Here is a 24,931-nt window from a genome sequence, read left to right as displayed (position 1 = left end):
TTCCTTTTGACATATGAGAGGATATTAGTCAATTCTCTTTAGAAGGACTGAGGAGCCGAAGAATCCATGGATTTTTTTTTAGAACAATAGAGCTTTTAAGAAAAGGTAGAATGAAGACTCCCTTATCAAGATGAAGGTGGTGGCTATATTGGATATGCACTAGGAAAGAGATTTACTGATAATATAAATGGCTTGAGATTGACATTCAGGTCTTTGGGAGTTTTTAACCTTTAAATACCTATTGAATAGTTGTCAGATGTTATTGGCAGGTGGCCGTTTCTTCTTAAAATTTATTTTCAAATATTTATAGTCACAAATGTGAAACTGACTAGTGACAGAGGCTATTATTCAACAAACGGATTACCAAAGTGAGACTGGGGTAGGGTTCCATGATGAACTGTGTATTTCATTTTAAAGATGATTTTCTAGATTTGCATGTAGTACATTAGCAGAGAATTATGTGATCATTAACAACTAGCATTGATATAATTTGAATACATAAGAGTTTTTTAAAAAATTAAGTCATTTCTTTCTTGTATTTCAGACTTGACCTTCATATGTTTTCTTACATTTCCAACTAATAATTTTTCATTTAAAACATCTGCAGAAATAGATCTTTGAATAAAAACATTATGCACATATTAAAATTTAGATTTTGTGATTACTGAATGTCATTGTTTTAATAAATTCCACTTTTCATGTCAATTCAGCCAGGGCAGTCTCTGACCATTATATTCTAAAATAAATCTGCTTTATTTTTACACTTTGAAAATTTAACAATATTGCTCTAGTTTACATGTTTGATTACTTGGTACTTTTCTGGACTATTTGGTTCCATAGGACCTCAAATACTGAAATGTGTCACTAATTAAAATATCTATGGTATGATACAGTGGAGGAAAAAAACAGCAGCTGAGCTCAAATTCAGACTGCCATTAATTTTATTTTACTCATTTGAGACTTCATTTCCAGATCTATAAAATTGCAGCTCCCTAAAGAATATGTCTAGGATTAAATGAGTCTCCACCATATAGTGAAATGCTTGGCCCAAAGCAGGTATTCAGTAGACACTAGTTTCTTTCCTTTGAATCCTTAAGAGGACAGTGGGAAGTGTAGATGGTAAAAGCCTTAATTAGGAGGGTAACACCATATTTGCTTGGGTTTATTTCTGTGTTCTCATTCTATCCCATTGGTCTATTTGTCTTTTTATGCCAGTATATATACATATATATACTGTTTTGAAGTGTGATAGTGAAGTGAAGTCACTCAGTTGTGTCTGACTCTTTGTGACCCCATGGACTGTAGCCCACCAGGCTCCTCTGTCCATGGGATTTTTCAGGCAAGAGTACTGGAGCGGGTTGCCATTTCCTTCTCCAGAGGATCTTCTGGACCCAGGGATCGAACCCAGGTCTCCTGCATTGTAGGCAGACATTTTACCATCTGAGCATGAAGTGTGATAACTCCTGCTTTATTCTTCTTTCTCAGGATTTCTTTGGCTATTTAGGGTCTTTCATGGTTCCATATTAATTTAAGTAGTGTATTTTCTACTTCTGTAAAAAATGCATCTGGACCCTTGATAGGGGTTGCATTGCATCTACAGAAGGCTTTTGCTAGAATTGCCATTTTAACAGAATTAATTTTTTCAATCCATGAACACAGGACACCTTTCCACGAGTTTGTGTCAATTATTTCTCAATAAAACTAGGAACAAACAAAGAAAAAAGAGGGTAAGAGTTGGCAGCACGCTATAGGGAACATGAGATTTGGAGTAAAAAGGCTTGATTCCTATCACTTAGCTTACGATTTTGAGTAAGGTATACACCAAAATCAGCTATATCGGTTTCTCCTTCTGGAATTCAAAAACACAGTCTAGATCGTTCACATGTAAGCAAATTATCTGATTACCACCACCAAAAAATACCCCCAAACAAACAAAAAACCCAAGGGTGTTTCTAAATGATTTTACGGAAGTACTGTGTGTCACAGAAGACAATGTTTCATCATGAGGACAACGATTCCTGAAACTCTTAATAGTCAGTAACCTTATAATTGAAGAAGAATGAAAAATAAATTCTATGACATAAGACTGTATAGATACCAATTTATTTCAAATGCTTTAAATGGAACAGTTCTTCACATTTTCCAGGGTCAGTGGGTAGAGATTACGAAGGATTGCTCTGACTCACTTTGTCCAATATCTGTAATAATTCTTAAAGTAGAACTAGAAGAGATCTGTTTCTTTATCTTTAAAATAGGAATCATATTAGCTATTATAGTGTTTCCATAAGCTTGCCCTGCCAAGCCCTGCCATTATTATGAATAAGCATATACCTCAAATCCCATACACAGGAGATAAAAGCAAAAGAAAGCATTTTATGATCTGAGAAAAACAAACAAAAAGTAGATTCACCCTGTCTAGCACAAGATCCTCCCCCCCCAAATGAAGTCTTAAGTTTGTTCCCATAAGTTATACCCTAATGAAATCTTACATAGTACCTTACTGACATCTACCAATACAATCATCAGTGTAAGACAGCTTATTTTTTGCTGTTTTCTTTTATTCATAGACTATAACATTATAATCTTGTTTTTCTTTAAATATCTGTTATATTTTTTATTTGTAGAGTCAATTCTAAAATCTAGACATCCTTGAAAGATTTTTGGAACAATTCTTTTATTCATGACTCTGAGCCTTTTGTTCCCATAAATCAATAAATGTGGTATGGAATCTTGAATTCATAATGATGTACAAGTAGTAAGTATTTACCAGTAAGTGCTCATCATTCAAAGTGAAAGAGCTATAAAAATGATGTGCCTGAAGTTCCATTTTAGTATAGATGAAGGAGAAAATAACTACATCTTGGGATCATGAGGAGAATCTCTGTAAGTCAGGGGGAAACATGACTGTATATGAAAGAAGAAAAGAGAAGGGAGGGAGAAGAGACAAGAAGGAAGGAAAGAAAGAAGGACAGCCTATCTTTACACAAGCATTTAAACAGAGTGGAAGGAAAATCCCAGTCAGAGGCATGTAGGGGCAAACGAGTCTGATGTTATTGGGATAACAGTATTTTCTTTGTAATTATTCTGGCAAACATGGTGAGATATCACATTAGTGTATATTCAGCTCTACAGACAGTAGGTTGCCTTTATCAGGATGGTCAGCTAGCATTTAATTAGAATAAGGGAACACTCTAGAGCCACTACAAACACTTCAGCTATCATTATTTCTGATCAAAAGTAGATGCTTCATGAATTAGCACAATGGATATTAGAAATCAAGTTTCACTGCTAAAATTAGCGACTTTTTTTTACTAAGTATAATGGATTTTGGGAATGGACCCTCAATGTTGAAATCAGTGCTACTTAAGACATATGCCCAAGAAATCATAAACAAAATGAAAAGACAACTAATAGAATAGGATAAAATATTTGCAAATGATGCAATTGACAAGGTATTAACTTCTAAAATATCCAAAGAGCTCATAGAGCTCAATATAAGGAAAAAAAAAAAAAGAACAATTCAATCATAAAATAGGCAGAAGACCTAAATGGATATTTCTCCAAAGAAGACACACAGATGGTTAACAGGTACATGAAAAAATTCTCAACATTAGTAATTACTAGAAAAATGCAAACCAAAACTACAATGAGGTACCACCTCCCACCTGTCAGAATGGCCATCATTCAAAAAAATCTACAAATAACAAATGCTGGAGAGAGTGTGGGAAGCAGTAACCCTCCTACACTGTTGTGGGGAATGTAGTACAGCTAGTATGGAGAACAGTATAGAGGCTCCTTAAAGAAATGAAGACAGAATTACTATATGATCCAGCATTCCCACTCCTGGGTATATATCCAGAAAAAACGCTAATTCAAAAAGATACATGCACACCGGAATTCACTGCAGTACTATTTACAATAGCCAAGACATGGAAGTAACCATGCAGTAAATGTCCGTTGACAGATAAATGGACAAGGAATATGTCCACATACACATACATGCAAACAATGGAATATTACTCAGCCATAAAAAGGGTGATATAACACCATTTACAGCAACATGGATAGACCTAGAGATTATCATACTAAATGAAGTAAGCCAGACAGAAAAATACAAATACCATATGATATCACTTACATGGGGAATCTAAAAAAAATACAAGTGAAGTTATTTACAGAACAGGAATAGATCCAGAGATAGAAAATAAACTTATGGTTATGTGAAAGTGGAGGAGGGATAAATTAAGAGTTTGGGAATAACATAGATGTTCTACTATATATAAAATAGATAAACAACAAGGATTTACTGTATAGCATAGGGAACTATAATGAATATTTTGGAAGAACCTATAAGGGGAAAAATCTGAAAGAGAATAAATATATTTATGTGTGTGTGCATATATACACACACATATATATATATACATATACACATACATACGTATATATATATAAAACCAAATCACATTGCCATATACCTGAAAGTAATACAACATTGTAAATCAACTATACTTCAACAAAAAAAGACACGAGTAACTTAACATCATTTAGAGACACATCCCACTCCTCACATATCTAGTGGGGCCAGAGACCTTTCCACTTAGGGAAACTGTTTCAGACTTGATTCCAAATGATCCTGTGTCCTAATGAAGAATATTCCTTCTGGGTTTTTCATAAATCCAAATTTATTTCAGAAAGAATTTTAAAAGTTATATGTAATAGAAAAGACAGTAATATCAGAGAAATTTCTGAAAAAATATAGAGATAACATCTCAAATTATAATGCCCTACAATGTTGTTTTCATGTCTGAATAGTACCTTTCAGTTCTTATCGACATGGAGACATAGCTTTCTTCAAAGCTGATCATCATAGTCTACAAATCTTTTTATGTTCTGCTTTTCATTGAATACCATGACAGTTTCCGTATCATACATCGTTCCCAGTTGATGAGGAATATTCTTAGACATGATTAGATGGTTAGCCTAATCCTGACACCGGAATTGTCACATGTACCTCAGGGGCAAGGTTTTCTGGGAACTCTCACAAACATTCATGTGACACAGAGTTGGATCTTCTTCAAGTTGATAGGATAGGTTAAATGTTTGTTTATTAAGAAATGTATATGCAGCAGAATCTGTCCAAATTTTCTTTTGGTATTTTATGGAATCAAGGTGGTAGAGTAGCAATTAATCTTCTCCTATCCCTAACCATTAGAGTTAGCTCATTTACCCAAAGGGACCTGAGAATTATGGGTAACTGCATTGTCTTGGGTCCATTCTCAACAGCTGTGTTTGTCCAAAGACCAGCATTTCATTCTAACTGGGAACTATATATGATCAAATTCTATGGGGTTGGCAAGGTTACACATGTTTAGCTGGGTCACCCTGTTACAGCAGGTGCTTTCTGAGTTAAGAAAGCTTTCTGCTCTGGCAGGCAGAAATATTGATAACCAAAACCAGGAGAAGTATCAATAATCTCAGATATGCAGATGACACCACCCTTATGGCAGAAAGCAAAGAAGAACTAAAGAGCCTCTTGATGAAAGTGAAAGAGGAGAGTGAAAAAGTTGACTTTAAACTCAACATTCAGAAAACTAAGATCATGGCATCTAGTCCCATCATTTCATGGCAAATGGATGGGGAAACAGTGGAAACAGTGACAGACTCTACTTTTGGGGCCCCAAATTACTGCAGATGGTGACTGCAGCCATGAAATTAAGACGCTTGCTCCTTGGAAGAAAAATTATGACCAACCTAGACAACATATTAAAAAGCAGAGACGTTATTTTGCCAATGAAGGTCCGTCTAGTGAAAGCTACGGTTTTTCCAGTAGTCATGTATGGATGTGAGAGTTCGACTATAAAGAAAGCTGAGCGCTGAAGAATTGATGCTTTTGAACTGTGGTGTTGGAGAAGGCTCTTGAGAGTCCCTTGGACTGCAAGGAGATCCAACCAGTCCATCCTAAAGGAAATCTACCCTGAATAATCATTGGAAGGACTGATGTTGAAGCTGAAACTCCAATACTTTGGCCACCTGATGCGAAGAGATGACTCATTTGAAAAGACCTTGATGCTGGGAAAGATTGAAGGCAGGAGGAGAAGGGGATGACAGAGGATGAGATGGTTTGATGGCATAATTGACTCGATGGGCATGGGTTTGGGTGGACTCCGGCAGCTGGTGATGGATAGGGAGGCCTGGCGTGCTGCGGTTCATGGGATCGCAAAGAGTCAGACATGACTGAGCAACTGAACTGAATGTTCACATTGTCTGAATCAGTACTGTGTTCTGAAGAACTATCATCTTCTAAGACAGTATTATATATGTCATCCAGATAATCAGAGAAAGTATCTGCATAAAATTCACTGAAAAGTCCTTTATTCAAAATTTTGTGATGTGGCACTTTTGAAAGTTTTATGGTAATAAACTTTCATTTATAATACACAGAATGTTGGGATTAAAAACTGAATGGAGCAAAATATGAATGATAAATACAACTGTAAGTTGTACAATGAACCCTTGGTTAACTTAAAGCTCTAAAACCTATGCACAGTCATGTTAATTGTATCTCTCTCTATAAAAAGGTATTGATCTATCTGCGGCCAATAATGTTTGGGTAACAAAAGATGTATTAATATGTCTCTTGTCAATAATGTATTAGCTGATCATGATAACTAATTGGAAATGGCAGGTGGAGAGGAAGTGAGGCAAATGAGGTAAATGATGATACAGAGAATTGAGATGTAAAACGGAGAATGGTAAGGAATGAGTGTGGGGGGGTGGGTGATGCAAAAGCTGGTCTTTGTTCCTATCACAGTATAAAAAAACCAAAAGGTTATGGGAATATGATAATAAAGCAAGAGAACTTGGAGAAAGACATTTAGGAGTAATTCGTACATAAATGCAACTGTAGACAGGTTGTACATAGGATCCAAAAAGGTGGTGCTGCAAAATTAAAAGAGAAATGCTAAGGCCTGAGTCTAGGGGAAATGTTACAACGTAAGGTTGTGTAGAAGGGTACAAAGATTGATGTGAACAAACCAAGAGAGCAAAGCATCAATGTGTTTCATCTTGGAAAAACAGAATCTTTCTGATACAGAACTGATACAGTCAGGTAATGCCCACTGTAAAGACTTGAAAGGAGCCGACTGAATGTGTCCAGATGCCAAACAGTCCACCTCCTAGTCTTATACAGTGATGGAAATTAGGAAAATTTGGGGATTTAGACCTGGGTTTCAATTCTGTCTTCCTGGTTGTATGATTTTCTGAGTATCAATAAAATAGTCAACACAACACTTGTCATTTAATACATACTTAAGAAATGGTCAGTGAATCTGTTATTAACAATCACTGTAGTACTGACATTACTTCAAAAGATGAGCTAAACTTTCTTTCCCTCTTCTTCTTCTTCACACCATTTTCCTTTCTTTCCAAGAGCATTTCATGTATTCCCATTTCAGGGGAGGAAACATGGTAGCCAAGAATGAAGATAACTGATCAACTTTGACTTTCAAATTACAGTTTTTGAAGGCAAGTCAAGAAAAGCTTGCATTCTCTTAACAATTCTCTCTTCTTTGGAAGAAGAAAAGACTTGTAGGAGAGCTAGGAAGAATGGGGATTCATGATGTTAGAGAAATTTTTCAACACTGCAAAAGTAGATATTTATTCAATTGTAACAATGTGTAGAAGAATCCAAGGGGATGCAACTAAGGTTCAGTAACATCTAAACTCTAAACATATAAACCTAAATCAAATCCCTTATGATTATACGGTGTAAGTGACAAATAGATTCAAGGGATTAGATCTGATAGACAGAGTGCCTGAAGAACTATGGACAGACGTTCATGACATTGTACAGGAGACAGTGATCAAGACCATCCCCAAGAAAAAGAAATGCAAAAAGGGAAAATGGTTCTCTGAGGAGGCCTTACAAATAGCTGAGAAAAGAAGGGAAACTAAAGGCAAAGGAGAAAAGGAAATATGTACCCATTTCAATGCGGAGTTCCAAAGAATAGCAAGGAGAGATAAAGTCTTCCTCAGTGGTCAGTGCAAAGAGATAAAGGAAAATAATAGAATGGGAAAGACTAGAGATCTCTTCAAGAAAATTAGAGATACCAAGGGAGCATTTCATGCAAAGATGGGCACAATAAAGGACATAAATGGTATGTACCTAACAGAAGCAGAAGATATTATGAACAGAATGCAAGAATGCACAGAAGAACTGTACAAAAAAGATCTTCATGACCCAGATAATCATGATGGTGTGATCACTCACCTAGAGCCAGACATCCTGGAATGCGAAGTCAAGTGGGCCTTAGGAAGCATCACTACGAACAAAGCTGATGGAGGGGGTGGAATTCCAGTTGAGCTACTTAAAATCCTAAAAGATGACGCTGTGAAAGTGCTGCACTCAATATGCCAGCAAATTTGGAAAACTCAGCAGTGGCCACAGAACTGGAAAAGGTCAGTTTTCTTTCCAATCCCAAAGGAGGGCAATGACAAAGAATGTTCAAACTGCTGCACAATTGCACTCATCTCACAGGCTAGCAAAGTAATGCTCAAAATTCTCCAAGCCAGGCTTCAACAGTACGTAAATCATGAACTTCCAGATGTACAGACTGGATTTAGAAAAGGCAGAGGAACCAGAGATCAAATTGCCAACATCTGTTGGACCATTGGAAAAGCAAGAGAATTCCAAAAAAACATCTACTTCTGCTTTATTGACTACGCCAAAGCCTTTAACTGTGTGGATCACAAAAAACTGTGGAAAATTCTTAAAGAGATGGGAATACCAGACCACCTTACTTGCCTCCTGAGAAACCTGTATGCAGGTCAAGAAGCAACAGTTAGGACTGGACATGGAACAACAGACTGGTTCCAAATCAGGAAAGGAATATGTCAATGCTGTATATTGTCACCCTGCTTACTTAACTTATATGCAGAGTGCATCATGAGGAATGCTGGGCAGGATGAAGCACAAACTGGAATCAAGATTGCTGGGAGAAATATCAATAACCTCAGATATGCCAATGACATCATCCTTATGGCAGAATGTGAAGAAGAACTAAAGAGCATCTTGATGAAAGTGAAAGAGGAGAGTGAAAACGTTGGCTTAAAGCTCAACATTCAGAAAAACAAATATCATGGCATCTGGTCCCATCACTTCATGGCAATTAGATGGGGAAAAAATGGAAACAGTGATAGACTATTTTGGGGGGCTCCAAAATCACTGCAGATGGTGACTGCAGCCATGAAATTAAAAGATGCTCGCTCCTTGCAAGAAAAGTTATGACCAACCTAGACAGCATATTAAAAAGCAGAGACATTACTTTGCCAACAAAGGTCCGTCTAGTGAAAGTTATGGTTTTTCCAGTAGTCATGTATGGATGTGAGAGTTGGACAATAAAGAAAGCTGAGCGCCAAAGAATTGATGCTTTTGAACTGTGATGTTGTAAAAGACTCTTGAGAGTCCCTTGGGCAGCAAGGAGATCCATCCAGTCCATCCTAAAGGAAATTAGTCCTGAATATTCATTGGAAGGTCTGATGTTGAAGCTAAAACTCCAATACTGAGGCCACCTGATGCGAAGAACTGACTTATTTGAAAAGACCCTTATGCTGGGAAAGATTGAAGGTGGGAGGAGAAGGGGACGACAGAGGATGAGATGGTTGAATGGCATCACCGACCTGATGGACATGAGTTTCAGTAAGCTCCGGAAGTTGGTGATGGACAGGGAAGCCTGGCATGCTGTAGACCGTGGGGTCACAAAGAGGCGGACACCACTGAGCTACTGAACTGAAACTCTTTAGAATCTTCTACCTTTCAGAATGTGACAAAAAAAATTATACTGGAAATTTATCATTTGGGTTAAATCCTTCATATCATTCAGAACAAAAATTATGTCCAAAGTAAGGTTAATAGATAAAGTGAGACTTCTTTAGGCAGTGTCTTTTCAAATAACTTCTACTGTGTTAATTGTGCAAATAACAGTAGATCTTGAAGTTATGCTGAACATACCAGATTTTTAAAAGGCTAAGGATAACAAGGGCTCAGTGATCAATCAAATAAATGCTTTGGAAATAGATCTATATTCAAATCCCACCTTGGCCACTTACAATAACACTAGTGGTATCTTCTTTAGTAAGTTATTTAACTCTGGGAGCCTCAGTTGCTTTACCAGTAAAAGAGAGATTATACTATTGACCTGAGTTTTTCTGAGGTTTAGCAAAAATGATTTTAAGAAGGCCTAGCACTCAGCTTGGTTCTCATTCAACAATGACTCTGACATTGGCAATTTTCTCATATCTCTTTGAAGCAGTAGCAAAAAACTTAATAATCTGTATGAATAGGCAAAAAAGTTAGAAACAAAGAATAAATAGGCTAATCGATACTTTAAAATGAGGAAAAAAACAGTCTTGCTGTAGCACAGATTTCATCCTAATGGGAAGGGGAGAAGGTTACATAGAGGAGTGTTAGGGATGCTGAATAAATTGCTCCTCTTCACAAGTCTGACAGCCTACACTCTGCCTGTGACTTATTCCAGAGGCCTATGGAAATGTGATAACAAGGGCAATTGTTTCATTTTCCTTTGTAATGATACGTGAAAAATGGATAGTCAATAAAAAGAGATTATGAAAATGATCAAGAAACCCTGATCATCTGTACTATTTATTGCCACTTCACATATGCTTCCTATGTTGCAATTTAATGTTATATATGAATCACTTTCAAATGACCAAAAAAGGGAAAAAAAAAACAATTTTAGTCCACTAATGGGCAGTTTATGGAGCTCAATTTTAAGGACTCCAAATTCTTCTTAGATTGTAAACATATTTATGACTGACCAGAGGCAAATAATAATAATGATTCTATGAAAACAATATTTACTTACCCAGTTGGAGCACAAGTATTAGATTTATTATTATGAAAACAATGTGTTTGTGCACTTCCCTCTCTGTGGGTCCCCACTTGGAATAAAAATTAGACTGTCCAAATAAAGCTAAATAAACAGGGTTGAAAGACTGCTGGATGAATTCTAAAATATTCAGTATGGTTTATTATAACTGATCAGGCTAAACAAGGGACAAATGAAGATTCACTTCAAACTACTGAGCTAGGGAGCACAATTAAAAGAGACACTCCTTACTTATCCAGAAGTAAAGCTGGACTTTCAGTACTGATTACAAGGTGAAAGAAATGAACACTCTGATAACACTGTAGTCAGCGTTTGTATTTCAGAAGTGCTCTTTGGAACACCATTCTAAAAACGGTAGGTGTTGCTTTCCAATTTTCAGAGGATAATACCTATTGGCTCCAAAGCATCACACATAGCGTTCCATAGAAAAGATGAATTTACAAACTGAACATTGAAAGACTCTAAGAGATACTGCAAATGGTTATTCAGGTAACTTTTCTTTCCTTCAACAAAAGCAGGAAACAAATATGAAAAGAAAGAACCTTACAAGAAGGGACTCAGCTTACCTCCGTCTAGCTCCTCAGCCCCAAAATGATTCCTGTAGAAGAGCATGATTTCTATCTTGTAACATTTGTAGATGGTCACCAAACAAACGAGCAGCAGAAGGATAGCACCAAGCCCTCCAGCAAGTTCAACTGTATACATCAGCTCTAGAAAAAAAATTACCAGAGGGAATTATACCATATTCACACACAAAATCATAAATTCAACTTGATTTCACACTTCTGTGGATGAGATCAGATGTGGGTAATGGATTGACACAACCCCTTTCCTTTCTGCAGTAGAATCTGACCTTTTGATAACTTTCTAGCTGTTTCCTTGGTAACCCGATAAGGTGGTATGTGGTAACTGTGTTGCTAAGCAACATTGCTTATGGTAAGAATGAACCTACATTGGTAGATTGCATTTGGACTGATTTGTAAATACCTGATTGGAAACTATAATTTGGGGCTTGCTAGAGTGAAAGTGACTCTTACACACAAACCTATTCCTGTGGGAATCCTGCAAGGTATGCTGGAGTTGATAACAGAAATACTGGTTCCTCTGGAGATGAAGCTTTTAAGCCAGGATAGTTTCTGAACTCACCCAATCTGAATCTTAGTCTTTCCCACCTCAGTCGTCACCCGGAGGTCGGGGCTGAGGAGAAATGAGGGGTAACTGCACAGTTCCTGAAGGGCAGTGTGGAGTGTGGCATAGAGAGTTGGGTGGACCACCTAATGAATACTGTCTGCTGGCTCCTGCCAGAAACGCTAACACTTGTCTTTCTCAACAGAGTGGTGCCAATATGGCTGACCACAGTCTTGGAGGCTGAGTGCTAACTTGGGCTTAAGAACTAGGCTCCCTAGTGGATGTCACACCAGATTATATGGTTGTTTTTTCCTTTCACTAAGCTCTTAAAGGGGCTTCCCAGGTGGCTCAGTTGTAAAGAATTGGCCTGCCAGTGCAGGAGATGCTGGTTTGGTCCCGGGGTCAGGAAGATCCACTGGAGAAGGAAATGGCAGTCCACTCCAGTGTTCTTGCCTGGGAAGTGCCATGGACAGAGGAAGCTGGTGGGCTACAGTCCATGGGGTCACAAAAGAGTCAGTCACAATTTAGCGACTAAACAGCAGCAACAGAGCTAAATATCTTTTTCTTATCCTTTCTTTCCCCTTCGACTTGGTATGTTACTACATTCTATCCAAAAGAGTAATTTTCTTGCCACCCTCTGTATACAAGTTCTCTTATTCCTATAGAATGTCTATAAAACAGAATAAATGATCAGACAATTTTAGAGATAAAACATTCACTTCTTTTTACTCCTTCAGAGCTCATGGACAATGTAACAAATTCAATGATACTGGTATTTAAACACTAGGCCAGAATGCACAGATTTTGAAGTCTACTTTAGTGAAACTTTAAACTGCCTGTGTATGTATGTTGACCTTGATCATCATAGTCCAAATGTTACTGATGGGTTGCTATTGTTCCCTGCAGTTGACAACTACCTTGAAAAGTACTAGTTTCCTTAATTACCACTAAAGATAACTATTCCTGAAATTATGGCCCTAAAGTAATGGTATTTTCAATTCTGTAATTTATAATCCACCAAAGGGTTGTCTAACTCTGTAATAGTCGATGTAGTCTTAGATTAAGAATTTTAAAAGAATCTATGGTTTTGCAGTGACAACTACTCTTGGATTCCAAGATCACTCTTGAGATCTTAGTAATGGGGTGAAATCATCATGGGTGCAACGCAGTATCAGTGATAAATAATCTGAAAAGTATGGCCATCATATTCTCACAAGGACATTTTTGTATTTGTGTGTGTGTTTGCATGTGATGTCACTTATCCTGTGATGATTACAGGAAAAAACAAACAAACAAACCTCAGCCATACTTCTTATCTTGTCATTCATTTCTAATTCAACAGTTGAATAAAAAGGTACATTTAACTAGTGTTTAATCAAGTGTAGCTTTCTGCTCTTATTAAAATTAAATAGGCCACAGAAGAAAAACTTACAAAAAGTGATTGGAATTTATGAATTTAAGAAAGAAAAAATAAAGTGAGTTATTAAATCTTTAGGAGTCTAAGTTAACATGAAGTGTGAATTACTAAGAAGTATCTCACGGAAATTTATATAGTTTGTATTTATAAATATCAGACAGCTTTATCTGCTGAATCTTGTGAGGGACTACTACAAAAGTACCAGGAATGAAATAAAAACATGCTTCAGTATACTATTTTCCTACTACTATGTGAACAGAAAGGATTAGTGGGTATATAATTTGGTATTTTGGGTCTTGTTTTCTCAGGATATCAGTTAAACTCCACCACACATAGACACCTGCATAAAACTCTAACTTAGGCCCATAGGCTAATTTACATACCAGAAAATCTGATTTCAATTATACTGGATATAATGGGAGAGATAAGCATTTGGACTGTGGCTTCTTTTTTCTAATAAAATGCATTTCATACTTGGAATTCATCACTCTAAAACATGTTGTGTGAGAAAAGAAATTACAAAAATAGTGGAGAATGTGTAACCTCTGCTCCCAAACACTGCTAGTGGAAATGCCCAAATGAAACTTCTGTATTAGAAAAATTTGAGTAGTTGCTAATAAAGTTAGATATGAATCTACCCTAAATATGAATCTACTCCTAAGTTCTTACTCAAAGGAAAAATAAGCCAATGTCTACAAGAAGACTTGTACGGGATGTTCAGAGCAGTCTTATTCATAGTAACCACAACTGGAAGCAACCCAAATGCTCATTAACAGGGTGTGATGAACAAACTACTGTGTGTCAATAGGATTCAATACACTCAGCGGTACCAAGAAAGAACTGCTGACAACATGCAGCCTTCATGAATTTCACAAAATGATGTTAGCTGAAGGAAGCCAGACACAAAGAAATACCTTCAGTATATATATTTAAATAAAGTCCAAGAGCAGGCCAAAATAAACCTTAGTGATAAAGATCACAAAATGGATGCTTTGTGGATGAGTGACAGGAATATTTATTGGAAAGGGGAAAGAGGGAACATTCTGGGGTTAAAAAACAAGCAAAAAAAAACCTGTATCTTTTTCAGGTATAGATACAAGCATATACATTTGTCAAAACTCACTGAGCTAGACACTTAAAACTTTTATGCTTTATCTTAGGTTAATTGCACTTCAATTCTTTAAAATATTGGTATTTTTAAAAAGAGTCATTATAAGTTCTAATCCAAGGGATATGGGTGAAGAAGTTGTAAGGAAAGAAGGGAGTCAAGACAGCTGCTTTGCTGTAGAGAAGTGCCCAGGCAGGGAATGGTTCTTCCATGGTGCCCTTAAGCATATCCTTTGATTCTAGAACCATGCCTTACATACTCATATCTCGCTGAATAGCTTATGTAACAATCAAAAACTATGCCTGAAATGTAATTCTATTAATTCAATAAGCAGAATTCTTTTCCCTCAGATAGTATTTATAACAGTTGTCTTTATACACATTTTTTATAACTCCTAAAAATTAAGTATGTGTAGGTTAAAAATGTTAAGAAAGTAAGCCCTTCTTATTTTTAGGGAAGTAGTTGCCCAAATATGAATTATTGCTAGATGTCATGAGTCACTCAAAAACCATAAATACTACCAAAACACACTGCTTACGAGGCTAACCAATAATACTAAATGTATTATAATAATACTAAATGTCTAAAATGTAATGAGAAAGAGAGAGCAGGGTAGGTGAGGTTTATCAATTATAGAAATGCTCTTGTGTCTCATGAATCCCTCCTTTAAGGTACAAACATGAAAAGTTGTATATGCCTAGAGTATGCGCAACAAAGAAAGAAAAAAATCTTCTGAGCCATATGGCAGTCATTTACTTAATAATAGGGATACCAAAAATTAGTCCAAGAAACAGCGTTTGCAAAAAGCTAACTTGAATCAAACCAGTCAATCCTAAAGGAGATCAACCCTCAATATTCATTGGAAGGACTGATGCTGAAGCTGAAGCTCCAATACTTTATCTACCTGATGCAAAGAGCTGACTCATTGGAAAGGACCCTCACGCTGGGAAAGATTGAGGGCAAGAGGAGAAGGGGACGACAGAAGAGGAGATGGTTAGATAGCATCACTGACTCAATGGATAGGAATATGAGCAAACTCCAGGAGATAGTGAAGGACAGGGAAGCCTGGCGTGCTGCAGTCCATGGTGTTGCAAAGAGTTGGACAAAACTTAGTGACTGAATAATGACAACAAGTTATCTTGAGATCATGACAGTATCTCAGATTTTCCTCAGAAACTAAAGTATTACAAGGAGAAGCACAGTGTCTTATAACTAACTTGCAAGTTGGAAAAGAAATGTCTTTCCCTAGTTTATATAATAATGCCTGCTACCTCAGTGACTATATTGCTTTCATGCAAGACTAATAAACATGGCTTCGGTAGTATAAATGTATGCAGCTTAAAAATTTTTCCATTTAGGTTTTTTTGCGTTGGTTTACATAGCATGTGTAAATTCTCCTGAAGAAAATGATATATTAGATTCGGTTCCACATTCTTTTGCTCTAAGCTGGACACATTCATTAATATGAGTGCCAGCCAATATTGCTTACACATTAGGTGAGGACAAAATTACTAGGGGTTAAATTCTGTTACAGTTAAAAGAAATGATGTAACCCACTGCTGTATTTTATCTTTACATTACAATGGGAATGGTGTTGCCCTAGCAAATGTCATTTCCTTTTGAAATGGGATCCACTTTTCAGCTCAAGTTCAAGCTGCCTGGAGTGGCAGCATTTAAAAAATAAAAAGATTCCATTTCGGCACAATTCAACATCAGAGGATGGACAAAGAAAATGCAAACCTTTAAAACTCTGTTTAGCCTCTGTGTTATTTTGTTGAAATGATAGACTCTGCCCCCTTTAAGGGACTGAGATGGAATACAGAAAATTGTAAAGCAAAATCACTGGGTAAAACCTAAGGGAAACTGGCATTTGGTTAAACGCAACAAATGAAAAGTGCCAAAGAGTTACGTTTAAGGGCGCCAGCAGTCATTTAGTTACAGGCAATTAACAATAGTCCATGGAAAGCTTAAGTATGGGCTAAGGGAAAACACATTGATTATTGCTGCAGTAGTAGACTGCTTTTGGAATAAATTGCTTCAATTTAAAACTAGATTTGCTACAAGCATTTTGAGCAATGACTACAATTTTTTCTTATCAAGACAGTTGGACCAAGCAACCCTTTAAAAGAAACAGCTAATTAAAATAAAGCGCATGCCATCCGCTAGTATATTGGATTACATTGCAAATAATAAATGCATTTGGTTTACACTAATCTTGCTGCAATTACCTAGTGTAGTCTGGAATCCTATTTTTTTTTTAATTGGCCTGTACCTGGTGTTATTGTTTGCAAACTTTTTCTGCTAGGTATCTTTGAAGAGGTAAAGAAGTTTATAATTTTGAACTCTTCGCTTGGAGTATTCATTTTCTTCTCTCTGTTTATACATATCATCTTGTTTAAAGTATAGCTGAAGATTTTAGGTGACTTATATAGTTCATCCTAAAATTGCCTCGTTCACTATATAAAGTCCTTTCAAATGCTCTGCCCTGATTTATATGCAGTAAAATGTAAGTTCGTGGGGAAAATGCATGATAGACAATATAATGATCTTAGTTTATTCATTAGCCTCACCAAGTACATTTCTTTTTCTCTCATTGTGTTATAAAGAGCTAAACTTTATAAGGATTTATCCATCCACATAAATTCATATGCATATTTATTTCTCCGGAGCAGTATAACTTATTTGTTCCTGGCAGGAGGGTAATTATACTCAGCCTACAAAGATATTCAACTCAATTTTACAATACATCAATGCAATTTAGAAGCAGTTATAATTTTTTTTGGCAACACATTAAGAAACTGAATTGTTATTCACATAATAGCAAGAAAATGTTTTCAGAAGGTATAAACTGGTATGTAAAGATAGTAGTTTTGCTCTTGAAAAAGTGCTTTTTGGAAGAAAGAAGGGTAGACATAATAACAATAGTAATAGTAATAATAATAAATGAAAATGGTCTCTGAATTTAACAACTTGATCTGTGCAGCCAAACATTTGGGCAAAAGATGACCTTCAAAGTAGTGTATTTTGCCATTTTGGAAAGAGGTTTTCAGCCAAAGTATCAAATTAACTTTAATTTAGTGTCAATTGAGAATGCAAATAGGGTCTTGGTGGAGACCCATGATTAAGGCCTAGTTAGACTAAGCTCCCGCAAGTCCTTGGATCTGAAATGTTATACACTCATAAACGATTAAAATGAAGAATTAAATGAAAGGCTAGACAGAAGAAATGCATTGTTCTTTATATAGTTACCCGTGGAATGTCCTTTTTCTTTCCCCAACCAGACAGGAAGGGTGCTAAGTTTTGTTTTGTATTTTTTTTTCTATGAAGTAGGGAATATTCATAAGTGGTATGTATTAAAAGACAACTTACAATGAGTAATGACAGAAATCAAGTAAAACATGAATCCATGAGTTTATATTAATTATAAGCAAATTAATAAAAAGGAAAGCTCTCCTTTAGAGCAGAATGCCAATTGGCAAATATAGAAGGAATAATAGAGCTGGAAATCACCACTTTCTACCATCCTAATAATAAATGACTCAGGAAAGAATTATCAACAAAGCCTAAAGTTATTGGATAAAAGACTGATGAGGTGGAACATTCATACTATCTTAAAGCACCTCCTTACTAATTATTTACTAATGATTAAGGGAGAAACAGACACCATCTTAAGGAACTGACCCAAATGAGCATCACCACTCATTGTACACAACACGACATCGTGTACCTCCTGACGTAATGCATCAAGAAGGCAGAACAACGTTTATGTGGTATTGCAGCCACATATAAGAAAATAACTGCCCAAGGAGGAAATGACAGACAAACTCAAACTGAGGGACACAGTATAAAAAATAAAATCTGGTTTCTATTCTTCTATTAAGTCAAAGGTATAAAAGGCAAATAAAGGTTGAGGGACAACCCCAGGTTAAAAGAGACTAAAAAAAACTTGACAACTAAATGGACTTGCATAATTCTGGATGGAAAAAGTGGTACAACAATATTATGGGAATACCCTTTGAAATGTGAATATAAACTATATATTAGATAATAGAAGTCTATCAATTTTCAATTTCCCTAAATTTGATAAATATACTCTGATGTTGTAAGAAAATTTCCTTGTTTTTAGAAGATTCACGTTGAATAATTTAGCCATGATGTCTGCAATTTACTCTCACGTGATTCAGAAATATGTGTTTATATACATGGCATAGATTTATCTTATCTAACCTGTCTAGATGAAGAGATATAAGGCAAGTGTGGCAAAATGTTAATAATAGGTGACTCTAGTTGAAGAGGCTATATGGAAGTTTATTGTATTATTCTTACAGCTCTTCTGAAATGTTTGCAGGTTTCTTTTTTCAAACTAAAAGACTTTCACTATAGCATTTATCATTATGGGATATAATATTTAATTTTCTAATTACTATATTTATTATCTATTGTCTATCTCCTCCCATTTGAATTTAAATTCCATCAGGGCAAGCTTTTCTTTGTGTATTTTGTCCATATGTTTTTTTTCCTGATACTATCTCAAGTGCCTTGAAATCTACCTGACACATAGAAGACACATAGAAGAAACTCAGTGAATATTTGTTGAATAAGTGGATGACTGAATGACTAAGAACAAGTACACTTTTCTAATGAAAAGCTAGATTTTTTTTGGTATTCCACTCTAAAATTAGAATAATATCTCTGTGAGCCATTTTTCCAGACAATGTGTCATGAGGTTCAAGTAACTGATGAGGTATAATTATTAATACACAGTCTATTAACTTGATAAAACTTCATTTTATAAAAAAATGGTTAACTTCATAGTACAGATTTAAAATGATTCTTCTGTCTATAAACCCAATGATAACATACATAGTCTTTGTAGACTTAAAGAACTAGGAGAGTTTGAATTCACTTGGCATTTAGGAATCAATCTTGTATTGTTTTACATCTTTGATATTATTATATTATTTATTACTCATTTTTGTCTTTTCACTCACTCCTCCATTCACTTTCTTTTTATTCTTTAAGTGCTTTAAATGTACCAGGTATAGTGTGTTGAGTTCTAGTGATCAAATGATGGATGGAATATACTCCTTGCTTTGAAGGAGCTGATGTGTAGTCGCAGAGTCAGGCATGCAAGGAAATATTTTTTAAAAAATAAAAAATATTTTTTTTTTAAAAAGCTAATCTTTATTGTGCACCTAAGTGTCACTCTGCTAGGCCTTTTATATAGGGGTAAGAAATGCTCTACGGTAAGAATAATAATCAAGGACCAGATGAGCATCTCACTCAGGGTGCTTTGTGTATGCATGCTGTGTTTCTGTTGGGGGATTTTAGAGACAGATCAGACGCTGTATGGCGCACTGCAGAAAAGAGGCTGCAAACGAGTTTGGCAAGGTTGAGTGTGGAGAACAGGGAAAGCAAGTATATGGTATGATGGGTGATGGTCAGCAAATTTTTGCTCTGATTTCTCTGCTGGTATATATTATCTTTTTTTTTTTCCCCAAGCAACTAGCATGTACCTTGAAAATAAATATTTGTTTGAAGGATTCATGGTGTCAATTAAGTCAGGTTTCTTAAAATTAGGTCAGAAAAATAGGACAATGATTCTCCCCAGTGGAAAATTGACATATATTTTCAAAATGTACCATGTGGTCTTACTAACACAGACAGAGCTTTATCGCTGAAAACATTTCCCTTTTGGATTATAAAGGCACTGTTTGAAACAGGTCAATCCAGAGACCATAAGGTGGGCTGTGCACAGACTACCACGTATTTGCACACACAGAAACATACCAAATATTCAGATGGGGCCCCCTTCATTTTAGATTGCGTAGGACTTAGCGTGATGGGGAGAAACCAGACGAAAGAAGATTCTGCTATAATGAACAACAAAATGGGCCTCAGGTGACCAGCTTAGAAAATACACAGCCATTTTTCATCAAGGTGTCAAACTTCACTGATGCCTAAAAGAAAATCTCTGAGAAGAAAAAGTATTTGCTTTACTTCTACTAGGAATTTCCTTTCAATATGTCATACAAATAGACAGTCACAGATGGAGTGTTAACAAAACATCTCTGGAGAGAAAACTGTCAGAGTGAAGGTGGCATTGCCATTTAACTCCTTTGTGTTAAGGGCTGCAGTGTTTATCCCGGACGCAACCTTCCACCAGAGGATATATTGTCACATTTAGAAGAATTTGGTCTTCCACTGGGATTGCTTCAGATTGACCAAAGAACCCAGAACATCTGGACAGCTTAGATAACCAATAGAAGGAATCATGTTTTCGACAGAAACACTGAACACTTCTAAAAAAAACCTGTATGATGATTTGCAGTACATTCAGTATATTGAGTTGTTAAGAATAGATTTATAAAATATATTACACATGTAGAAACGAATTGCACTGCAATAGACAAAATGGGATGTTTCGATAAACTGCAGAATTCTATGTTGTTATTATAATTTTTTCCCTTTAGGATTTCTTTTTTAGGATTTTTTAACATATTTCTTAATTATTGAAAGCATTACAATAAAATGTGTTTGGCAAAAGCTGTCTCTCTCACAAGACAAGTTTCATTCAAAATCTTGGTGATTCCACAGAGCTAGAAACTATTAAGGTAAAAACAATAATCAAACCACATGCTGGGGCATTTCCCTCAATGGAAGTAACAGAAAAATCTTTTTCTTATCCCTGTTGAATCTTTTTTTACCACTCTGTTTTCCGAAAACATAAAAATGCTGAGGAAAATAGTGGTAAGTTTTCTTTCCCTTTCTCATTTTGTAAAGAGATACTAATCAAGAATTTATCAGCATTTAAGTATTTTTCTTCCTCCCATCAACATTCTATGAAGCAATAGACACGCCTTGGAAACTACCAGGAGCAGGACCTACCATTCCTTGATTCTTCCTAAGCTTCCTTAAGCCACGACAAAGTTGAGAATAAGGTGGGTTTCTTATATCTTTTAGTGGCCTGTGTTGTCAGGATATATGAATAGCCCATCTTCCATAATGAATTCTCTTTTACCAAAACGGCAGTAACACTGCCCTGCTTCACACAGAGTAACGCCTTATCTTATTGTCTCACTCTATGTACTGGTTTTTGGTGTGTGAAAATTAGTAGCGGTTTGAGGAAATACAGAAGTCAAGGTGTCCCCCAATATACAATGTTTTCTAATATACACAGATACAAAAGAGAAGAAAGAGTAAATTCAAGGAAACAGACTTTTAAAATGTGGAAATAATTTGATATTAAAATGTGGAAACAATTTGATATTATAGAAAACAGATTAAGGGCAGGTTTCCTTATAAGCATTTTGAATACTCCAGACTGTAGCAATAGATTTTTTTCTCACCTTTTTTCCTGACTATAAAACATGCTTATTGTAAAAAATTTGAAAATCATATAACAATAAGAAAAGGAACTTAAAGGTCACATGGAATCAGACCACCCTGAGATAACCACTATTACTACTCCAGTTACAATTTTTTAATGAATCTCTTTCTAATGTGTTAGATGTCGAGTGAACTTAATAGAGGCAAGTGACCTATAGCTTTAAATGCTAATACTTCAAAAAAGCTTATATTTTGCCTTTTACTCTGGACACGTTGGAATAGAGTTGTCCACGGTGGTTTATAATCTCTGTTTTGCCGAGGATCCTCATGGTAAACTATTTATCCTAATTAATTTTTCATTCACCTATCTACCCAATCATCATTTATAGATGCTTGATTCAGGAAGGCAAGTCAAGCAGGAATTATTTAACTCTACCATGGAGCTTTTCTCTGTATACAAAATAATCATTTTTTGGCAACAGTTTACAAATATTCCCTGAAAAAGTAGATTAAAACATAATCAAATTTTAGAGAAAATACAGATTTCAAGTTAATTTTGCAATTAATCTAATTTGCATTGTTTTACTGAAAAGCAAACTAACCTGGTTTGTGAATAGTTAAAACTTGAGGGACTTCCCTGGTGGTCCAGTGGTTAAGACTCTGTGCTTCCACTGCAGGGAGTGTGGGTTTGATCTCTGACTGATGGAGGAAGATCCCGAATGCCACATGGCAAGTTGAAAATATATTCTAATATTATCAACTTTTATGGTGCTATTGAGCTGCCACTGACACTAGTTTGCCCAGGAAGACAGCCAATATGGATTTTTGTTGTGACATATTTAATGTATTCCTTTTAGCTACTTTCAATAGTGATATATTTAGATAATATAGACACACTTATTCACCTGGGGAGAATTAGAAATGCACCTGAGCAGTTGTGAGTCATTATCTGGAAATGGGGAAATAGTATAAATGAGTTTTCAAGTCATATTCATTTTATATTTCATACTAGAATTAGAACTCCAAACTGAGTTAAGTCAAGTAATTTAAGTACCATTCTTCAGGTTTTGATAATGGCCTCTTCCATTTTAGTTTCTGTGAAATTGGTCACCGTTACTGGTCAGTACTTTAAACTGCAGTCACATATCTTAAGGAATTCTAATTTCTATTCTGCCTAGAGAAACTTGTCATCTAAAGATGTGAATCAACTTTACAAACAGTTAAAAGTAACCAAAGTCCTGAGAAGAACAACTGTTCCATTCCACTTTCAAGATTTGAAAACTGAGGTACAATGATACAAAACTCTGACAACCTGCAAAATCTGATGAATGGGTTAATATATACTATTAATCATCCAGGGTTTAATATGTTCTTACAAGATTACTGCACTGTGGTTTAAAGACAATTAGGTAAATGATAAAAATGAAGAACAATGACATAAAGAGACTTGCTCTAGGTCACACACAAGAGTCAAAAACAAAACACTCTCAAGTAACTGTTTTTCCATCACAGTTCACAATTTTTCAGTCAATCTTCATTCATATCAAACTCTAATTCATCGTAATGACTCTTGGGTGATCTTTAAAATGACGATTTTGTGCTTTCTTAAATATACCACTGAATTTCTTTTGGTCAAGTACAAACAAAGTCTATTTTAATAGCATTTAAATGTCCAATTGTAATTTAGAGAAATCAACCTCCGGATATATCATTCCTCACAGAACACATGCTAAGAATAGCATATGTGCCCTAAAAGTAGAGACAAATAGCTAACATATTTCTTACAGATGGCAAATGCAATTCTCTACACTAAAATCTAATACAAGTTACCATGGTAATTTATTGGAAATCAACACATTTTTTTCCTACTATATGACCTGAGAGAACAGTTAGCATTTTTTAATGTGTCAAGTCTAATTTCTCACTTTACTGACCTGGTTGTGAAAGTTCAATATATAGGGAACTGCTTATTAAAAGTTATACCTTGCATTTTTGACCCAGTTGTGCCATTTCTCAACTGAGCGCAAGAATTCACAGCCATAAAAAGGTACAGCCATCTCCCTCTCCCCAACAATGTTGCCTTAATGCCCCAGGATGGTGATCGACCTTCTTCCTATAGCAGTGACTCAGCTACTAAGGACAACTAACCCAGTGCCTTGCCCAGAGCTGGCACTTAGTACATATTTTGTGAATTGGAATGATTTATTGCTTTCTCATGCAATAGCATTATATGAATATATGAATTATTTTTAGCGGTGAAATGAGATTTCGAGCAGGATATGAGAACTTGTCAGTTACTAGGTTGTTCTGACCTAGAAATAATGAGAACATGGAGGTAGTTCTGAGAAGTGAAGTGAGTGGTGTGTTGGTGGGTAGTGGTCACGGAGATGGTATTCTGTTTGTGATCTCTGATCACATATGTAAAATTGGGCAATGTGTGTGCCTCGTGATATCTGTGGCTTCTTGCAAATATCTTAAACTGAATTAATATTGTTGAAGCTGCTCGTGTGTTGCTTTCCAAGACAAAGATCCCAGTTCCAGTGGATTCCCTCTGCTCTCACTGTAGGTCTGTGTTTTTATAACCTCTTCAGATGCTAGACAGATGCCTGTAAACAACGATTTGAACTTTTGGACATGCAGGCCTGTTTATCCAGATTCTGTTACTTTGGGTTATTTCTTCTTTGCCTGTTTTGTAATCATATCATTGACCATGGAGTTTCAGTTTTCATACTGTCCTTCCTTACAACACATAGTTGAGATTCAGCTGGATGCAAGTGTTTAAAACAGGAAATCAGCAGTATTTACTGCCCATCATAGAGCTTGTTTCTCCTTGGTAATTGCTATTTCCACAGACTGAACTCTGTAAATAGCCTATTTGCATAGGCTGAAATACATGTATATATCCATATATAGGTTGTGGAGACATTCTTAAGTGGATTTCCTTTTTCAAAAGAGATATGTAGGAACTGTGTCCAAGAATGAAGGCCCTCTTCCTGTAAGAGGGTAATTATTTAATAGTTGAAGAGAGTGTTCTCTCAG

General features: G+C 35.9%; 1 protein-coding gene across 1 annotated transcript in view; it reads right to left on the bottom strand.

Moving 5' to 3' along the window:
- IL1RAPL1 (interleukin 1 receptor accessory protein like 1) overlaps positions 1–24,931 on the bottom strand; it is a 1,388,178-nt gene that overhangs the window by 14,416 nt on the left and 1,348,831 nt on the right. The window contains exon 9 of the mRNA XM_020881599.2: positions 11,477–11,620. Within this exon, the coding sequence (XP_020737258.2) occupies positions 11,477–11,620 (144 nt within the window). The remainder of the gene's footprint in view (positions 1–11,476; positions 11,621–24,931) is intronic.

This window comes from Odocoileus virginianus, chromosome X (assembly GCF_023699985.2).
Source record: "Odocoileus virginianus isolate 20LAN1187 ecotype Illinois chromosome X, Ovbor_1.2, whole genome shotgun sequence".
Taxonomy (NCBI): domain Eukaryota; kingdom Metazoa; phylum Chordata; class Mammalia; order Artiodactyla; family Cervidae; genus Odocoileus; species Odocoileus virginianus.
This window is presented reverse-complemented; position numbering and strand designations above follow the sequence as displayed.